The sequence below is a fragment of the Suricata suricatta genome, chromosome 2 (assembly GCF_006229205.1).
Source record: "Suricata suricatta isolate VVHF042 chromosome 2, meerkat_22Aug2017_6uvM2_HiC, whole genome shotgun sequence".
In the NCBI taxonomy this organism is placed as follows: domain Eukaryota; kingdom Metazoa; phylum Chordata; class Mammalia; order Carnivora; family Herpestidae; genus Suricata; species Suricata suricatta.
The window spans coordinates 160,383,107-160,390,746 of NC_043701.1; the positions used below are offsets into that span (position 1 = coordinate 160,383,107).

General features: G+C 45.0%; 1 protein-coding gene across 2 annotated transcripts in view; it reads left to right on the plus strand.

The window, feature by feature from the left end:
- NOLC1 (nucleolar and coiled-body phosphoprotein 1) overlaps positions 1–4,871 on the plus strand; it is a 10,001-nt gene extending 5,130 nt beyond the window's left edge. For both annotated transcript variants that reach the window (XM_029932449.1, XM_029932450.1), the window contains exons 6-13: positions 580–704; positions 822–960; positions 1,284–1,412; positions 1,601–1,711; positions 1,796–2,437; positions 2,618–2,724; positions 2,896–2,988; positions 3,160–4,871. In XM_029932449.1, coding sequence (XP_029788309.1) covers positions 580–704; positions 822–960; positions 1,284–1,412; positions 1,601–1,711; positions 1,796–2,437; positions 2,618–2,724; positions 2,896–2,988; positions 3,160–3,318 — 1,505 coding nt within the window. In that variant the 3' untranslated portion in view covers positions 3,319–4,871. The remainder of the gene's footprint in view (positions 1–579; positions 705–821; positions 961–1,283; positions 1,413–1,600; positions 1,712–1,795; positions 2,438–2,617; positions 2,725–2,895; positions 2,989–3,159) is intronic.
- The last annotated feature ends 2,769 nt before the right edge of the window (positions 4,872–7,640 follow it).

Consider the following 7,640-nt stretch of genomic DNA (forward strand, 5'->3'; position numbering starts at 1 on the left):
TCCTATGCTTCAGCATTCTGTATCTTGGGTAAATCCCTAGCAGTGCTATTGCTGGGTCATAAGGGAGTTCTATGGATAGTTTTTTGAGGAACCTCCACACTTTTCCAGAGCATCTGCACCAGTTTACATTCCCACCAATAGTGTAGGAGGGTGCCCGTCTCTCCACACCCTTGCCAGCATCTATAGTCTCTTGATTTGTTCATGTTAGCCACTCTGACTGGCATGAGGTGGTATCTCAGTGTGGTTTTGATTTGTGTTTCCCTGATGATGAGTGATGTTGAGCATCGTTTCATGTGCCTGTAGGCCATCTGGATGTCCTCTTTGGAGAAGTGTCTGTTCATGTCTTCTGCCTATTTCTTCACTGGGTTATTTGTTTTGTGGGTGTGAAGCTTGGTGAGTTCCTTGTAGATTTTAGATACTAGCCCTTTATCTGATATGTCATTTGCAACTATCTTTTCCCATTCTGTCGGCCTCATGACTGTTCTAAAGGCAAGAGGATTGATAGACTCCTAAGTTCTGAGTTACAGGTTTCTGTGGTCCTTTATGGCTTGATACTTAACGCTTTTTTTTCCTTGTTAGGTCCACCAGCTCGGGTGGCACCTAAAATAGCCAATGGCAAAGCAGCCAGCAGTAAGAGCAGCAGCAGCAGCAGCAGTGATGACTCGGAGGAGGAGGAGGAGGAGGCAGCACCCATACCTAAGAAGGTTTGGCCATAATTTCTACCAGAGGACTGGGGGCGGGCTGGGGGTTTCTCCATTTCCTGGCAGGATTGGTTGGACCAGCCTTTTCCTGTGGTAACTGATTTTCTCTGTATAATGCAGACTGTACCTAAAAAACAAATTGTGGCCAAGGTCCCAGTGAAAGCAGCAGCCACCCCTACCCAAAAGAGTTCCAGCAGCGAGGACTCCTCAAGTGAGGAGGAGGAGGAAGAACAGAAAAAACCTATAAAGAAAAAACCAGGTGACTGGACATGGGGATTCAAGCTGCATGACTGTGACCAGATCCAGCGGCAGGAGGATCTCTGCAGTGACCACAGGGACCTCGCCATAGAACCGCTTGACCTGATGACAGCTAACTTTTCCCAGAGAAATTTGCATTGCCTTTTATAATCTAGATGCAGAAATGATATGCCATCATCTCTGCCATATTCTTTTGGTTAGAAATGACTCACTAATTCTAGCCCACACTCAAAGAAGGGGAATTAAGCTCATTTCTAGACAGGAACAGCATCAAAAGAATTTTTATATGTATATTAAAACCATGACATTGTTTTTCTTAAACAGGTCCCTATAGTTCAGTCCCTCCACCTTCTGCTGCCCCATCAAAGAAGTCCCTGGGAACCCAGGCTCCCAAGAAAGCTGTGGAGAAGAAAGAGCCTGTGGAGAGCAGTGAGGACAGCAGTGATGAGTCTGGTGAGTCCCCACTTGTGGAGAAAAGGTCTGGGAAGCTACATGAAGAATACAGAAGACAAAAATACTTCTGTCCCTTTTGCTTTTCGCTGAAGCGTGACAGGGCTGTGTGGGTCTTTGCATCTTTCTTTTTACTGCTTTTGGTTGGGTTGGGACTCTGGTCCCAATCTAATGCCAGAGGTTTTCTCCAGATTCGAGTTCTGAGGAAGAAAAGAAACCCTCAGCTAAGACCGTCACCTCTAAAGCAACCAGTAAACCAGCTCCAGCAAAGAAGGCATCAGAGAGCTCTTCAGACAGCTCAGGTGAAGCATATGAAGGCCCTCAGGGCAGTGGGAAGTCTAGAGGCTCCCTTGGGTCTGACTTCTGTTTATTTTGTCTTTGTCTAGACTCTGACAGTTCTGAGGATGAAGCTCCTGCCAAGCCAACTGGTACCATTAAGAATCTCCCAAGTAAGCCAGCTGCCACTCCCAAGCAACCTGTCGCTAAACCGGCTGCAGCTCCCAAGCAAGCTGTGGGCAGTGTCCAGAAGCCTCTGACCAGAAAGGCTGATAGCAGCTCCAGTGAGGAGAGCAGTTCGAGTGAAGAGGAGAAGACGAAGAAGACTGTGGCCACCCCCAAGTCCAAGGCGACGGCCAAAGCAGCTCCATCTGTGTCTGCCAAACAGGCCTCCCAGGGTGGCGGGGACAGCAGCTCTGATTCAGATAGCTCTAGCAGTGAGGAAGAGAAGGAAGAGAAGATGTCAAAGTCCCCAGTTAAAAAGAAGACACAGAAGGCAGCCGGAGTAGTAGTCTTTTCCAAGCCAGCTGCCGCAAAGAAAGCAAAGGCCCAGGGCAGCAGTTCTTCCTCTGATGATTCCAGTGAGGAAGAGGAGGAAGAGGAGAAGCCTAAGGGCAAAAGTGCTATAAAACCACAAGCGCTGAAAACCAATGGCACCTCTGCCCTGACTACCCAGAATGGAAAAGCAGACAAGGACAGCAATGAGGAAGAAGAAGAAAAGAAAAAAGGAACAGTAGCAGTTTCTAAGCCAGGTCTATATCCAAAGAATCTGCCTCCTGAGTTTGTCCCCCCATATTGGGCTGGGATGTACTCTTGGGAGATGGGGCAGGGAGAGGAGGCCCACGATTAGATTTCCAGTTGTATGCACTTGGTGTGTGGGGACTTGGGAGGAGGAACAGGAAACTGGTCTCCTGAGTCTGGCTATCTTGTAGGTTCAGGAAAAAAGCGGAAGCAGAATGAGACTGCTAAGGAGGCAGAGACTCCTCAAGCTAAGAAGATAAAGCTCCAGACCCCCAACACATTTCCAAAAAGGAAGAAAGTAAGTTATCTTCTCTTTTTCTCAGGAGCCAACTTTTAAAGAGTAGAAAGGAAAATCTGGGGTCATCTTGATAGCCCTCTGCCTGCCATAAATGTACCTGTGTGTAGATCAGGAGGGCTTTTCAGTTATGTGACCACTTTGTTTTTAGTTTCTTACTTCATTCTTCTCCAGGGAGATAAAAGGGCATCATCCCCATTCCGAAGGATCAGGGAGGAGGAAATTGAGGTAGATGCTCGAGTGGCAGACAACTCCTTTGATGCCAAGGTGAGCGGGGTGCAGGTGTTGGCTGTTGTTGAGGGGAATGGGTAGAAGAGAGGACAGCTTTTTGGTTTAGGTTGATGGGAAGCTCTCTGGGTTCAGGTTGCCTTGAGCAAAGAGAAGAACGTAACAGGGCCTTGGTATTCTGTGTATTAACCACATCTCTCTCCTTGCCAGCGGGGTGCAGCTGGAGACTGGGGGGAGCGAGCCAATCAGGTTCTGAAGTTCACCAAAGGCAAATCCTTTCGGCATGAGAAAACCAAGAAGAAGCGTGGCAGCTACCGGGGAGGCTCCATCTCTGTCCAGGTCAATTCCGTTAAGTTTGACAGCGAATGACCTGGGGCTGTTTGACGAAGCAGGGCAATAATTGGAGACCACTTGCTTTCCCCAGCGGACCTGGGAACCATCAGCTCTTAAGGAAGTATCTTGGTGAGGACGGCAGTTTAGAATAGGTCCAAAGACTTCGCATTGTAACATCCTCTCTGGTCCTTTTCTGTGTTTGTAGTTTTGTACAGATTTGTTTTGAGTGTTGAGTAGTAAAGACAACATGAGGGGAGTGTTCTTTTTTAAGAAAAGGAAAATTTTAGTTGTCATTCCCTTCTCCCTGTTCTGTGAAAGTCCTCATACTGAGAAATTTGTATATTTTATATTAAATCATTTCCTATAGATTTTTGTTGTGATTTTCAGAGGTGGGTTCCCACAGATAAAATCTTAGCTGTTGCCTAAAACATAGTATCAGTCACATGTGTGAGTTTTTACAATTGGAGAATTCTGCCTATGTGAGTGCACGGGTCCACATTTCATCCATCCTACCCCTCAGCGCTCCAGGAAGGGGCAGTTAAGAATGGCTAATGTCTGTGTTTGGTAAGCATGCACTGTGTTCTTCATCCCCGTTTGTGGGGTCTAGGACTGACGCTTTCAGCAAGCATGGACTTAACTACTTTTGGGGGGTAAAATTCACTTTTGTTGTATGAATGCTGTGGGGTTAGTCTGAATATTTTGTTTTCTGTAATTTTAACATTACCTAATGTTTGCAATACTTGATTAGTTTTTAATTTGAAAACATAAAACTTTTCTATTGTTCAAAGTCTTTTTTTGATGACCCTTAATAGTACTGAGTTGAGGACTGTATCTCGGTTTTTACACTTTACAGAACAAAATGACATAAATTTAATCTGAAAAGTACATATCAGTTGGTATTTCTGTCTTGGTAACAGTGGTGACACAAAATTGGTTTCATTAACTCCTACATGGTTGGAAATATGATCAAGAAAAGGAAAGAGTAAGAACTATAATTAAAAACTTCAATCTTCAGTAGGAATTAGGTTACATTAGTCAGGTCAGTTTATAGGTAACTATGTATGTGTAATGGAGATGGGATAATCTTTATAAAGCATATTAGATGGTAAAATTTGAGTGGGGTAGGGTTGGGTAGGCATCCTAACAAGATTATTATGTCTTGTAGTTGGAACATGGGAGCCATTGACGCGCCCCTTTCAGAACCTTAACTGTCAGTAACAGTGGAGAAAAATGATATAGACCAGTGAGCAGAGAGAAGACTGAGGCCAAGCTAGCTGATCATAGAGCTGTTGGAGATGACCGTGCTTATTAGCCAGAGCAGGATGGGGAGGGAAGAGGCAACAGCACATTGGAGTCTGAGCTGTTCCTTTGGTAGGAAGTGTGCCCTTGCTTCATGGATGAGGAAGGTGTAGGTTTTAAGGTTGCCTCCCCTTGTTTGGATTCCACACTTACTTGATAACAACTTGGTTTTCCCTGTAACTGCCTCTAGGAAGAACATTCTCTGTTCATGCTGACATAGGTACATCAGTCTGCATGGTAAAAGTTACACATCTTACTACAAAATAATAAACTGGCTGGTTTATAATGTGTCTTGGGAATTTTTTTATTGAGTTCAAAGCCCTCCCACCTAATCAAACCAGAACAACTTGGGTACCAGTTAGAGGGCTGGAATGAAGACCTGTGAATTCACTGTAGAACCTTCTTGGCAGTGACTTTCCTTCCTGACTTCTTGGACATACCTTGTGTCATGGAGCCTTTTCCAGGCAATAGTCAGGCTGTGCATAGTCTAAATTGGGGGTTGGCAAAATGGCCTACAGGTGAGTTCAGCCCATGGCATGTTTTTGTAATGCTTAGGTCTAAGAATGGTTTTTACATCATATAAGTGCTTGAAAGAATATGTGACCCACAAAACCTATGGTATTTGCTATTTGGCCCTCTGGAAAAAGTGTGCTAACTCTTGGTCTAAATCAGTTATTTCGTAACACTGGCTGAAAATTAGAATCATCTGGGGAACTTTTGACAGTGATACTCAGGGCCTATCCCAGACCAGCTTAGTGAGATCTTGGTGCTTTCTGGTGGGGCCTTGGTGTTAGAATTTTCTTTAAAGCTCATAGGCAATGATAATGAGCAGCTGAGGTTGAAAACCATTACTCTGGGGCGCCTGGGTGGCTCAGTTGGTTAAGCTGTCGACTTCGACTCAGACTCAGGTCGTGATCTCACAGTTTGAATTCGAGCCCTGCATCAGACTCTGCTGACAGCTCAGAGGCTGGAGCCTGCTTCAGATTCTGTGTCTCCCTCTCTCCTGACCCTCCCCCACTCCTGCTTTGTCACTCACTCTCAAGATTAAATACATATTTTAAAAAATAAAATTCTAAAAAAACCCCACTACTCTAAGCTGTTTAAAAAAATCAAATTGGTATTTTTTAGTCCTCTCATGCTTGCATTTTCAAATATGCTTGTTAAATCTAATAGCATAAAGTGAAATTTAAATTTCCTTCTTAGAGGCACCTGGGTGGCTTGGTTTAGCATCTGACTTCGGCTTAGGTCATGATCTCACGGTTTGTGGGTTCGAGCCCCATGTCGGGCTCTGTGTGGACAGCTATCTCAGAGCCTGGAGCCTGCTTCTGATTCTGTGTCTCCCTCTCTCTGACTCTCCCCTGCTCACACTGTCTCTCTCTGCCTCAAAAGTAAATAAAAAACACTAAAAAAAAATTAAATTTCCTTCTTAGCCCGAGTTCCTGGGACTTGATTCTGTGTCTTCTCCACAGTTTCCCTGAATGTATGTGCCATCCAATCATTTTTTTCCCCTTAACACAAATGAGGGGAGCACCTGGCGGCTCAGGTCATGATCTCAGGGTTCATGAGTTCGAGCCCTGTGTCAGGCTCTGTGCTGACAGCTCAGAGCCTGGAGCCTGCTTCAGATTCTGTGTCTCCCTCTCTCTCTGCCCCTCCCCTGCTTGCGCTGCCTCTGTCTCTCAAAAATAAATTAAAAAAAAACATTAATAAACAAATGGGGTATCTTGTTATTTGCAGTTTTCATAACTTTGGACTTCATAACAACAGCTCATTTTTAATGGCTGCATGGTACTCCATTGTATGAAAATAGAATGCTATTCCAACCAGTAACTTACTCGTAGGTGTTTAGGTTTTTTCAGTATTTTGCTATTATAGTTAGACCCACAGTGAATATTCCTTTTTTTCTTTTTGAGGGAGAGAGAAGTGGGTTCATCCAAAGTGGGGCTCATGTTTACCTAAAGTAGGGCTGTGTTTCCCTGAAGTGGGGTTCATGCTGACCCAATGCGGAACTTGAACTCACGAACCGTGAGATCATGATCTGAGCCAACGTCAGGCACTTAACCGACTGACCCACCAGGTGCTCTTTTTTTTTTTTTTTAAAGTAAACTCTGCCTCCAAAGTGAGGCTCGAACTCATGACCCTGAGATCAAGAGCCACATGCCCTACCGTAGGAGTCAGCCAGGGACTCTGCACAATGGATATTATAAGAGTTAAAAGTGGGGGGTGGGGGAGGGAGAGAGAATCTTAAGCAGGCTCCACGCTAACTGGAGCCAGATGCAGGGCTCGATCCCACAACCCTGGGATCGTGAGTAGAAATCAAGAGTCAAAGGCTCAATTGACTAAGACACCCAGGCACCCCTACAAGTTTATTCTTAAATGTGTAACAGGATCTAAGATAACTCTTCATTCTAGCTATAGATAGCAGCAGCTGGTATGACAGGAAAGATAGGAATGGAATTCAGGATCACCATTGCCTCAGGCCTGAGGAACAGCTTGCTTCTTGTCATTTCTTAATTCCATCTGAGGGGGGGTCCTTGCCCCACAGCCTGCGCCTTGAGCTCAAGTTTTCTTCTCACTGTGTTTCTGCCTCAGTGCGTTATCTACTTCCCATCTCCTTTGCCTGCTTCTTGGGCTGCTTCAGGGATTTCTTGTCACATTCGTGGCCAGACATGGCACCTACTGCTCTACGTGGATATACACACACACACGTGTGTGTGTGTGTGTGTGTGTGTGTGTGTGTGTGTGTGTGTGTGTTTTAAGCTTTTATTATGAGAGCACACGCACATGCAGGAGGAGCAGAGGGAGAGAATTCCATGCAGGTTCCTCCCTCCAGTGCTGAGCTGAGCGCACAGCGCTGGACGTGGGGCTCGATGCCACTAAACCATGAGACCATGACCTAAGCTGAAATCAAGAGCCAGACGCTTAACTGACTGCGCCATACAGGCACTCTATAATTATTTTTTTTTTTAAATTGAAGTATGGTTAACATACAATATTAGCTTCAGGGGTATAACATAGTGATTCAACGTTTATATGCATTATATACATTATGAAATAATCAC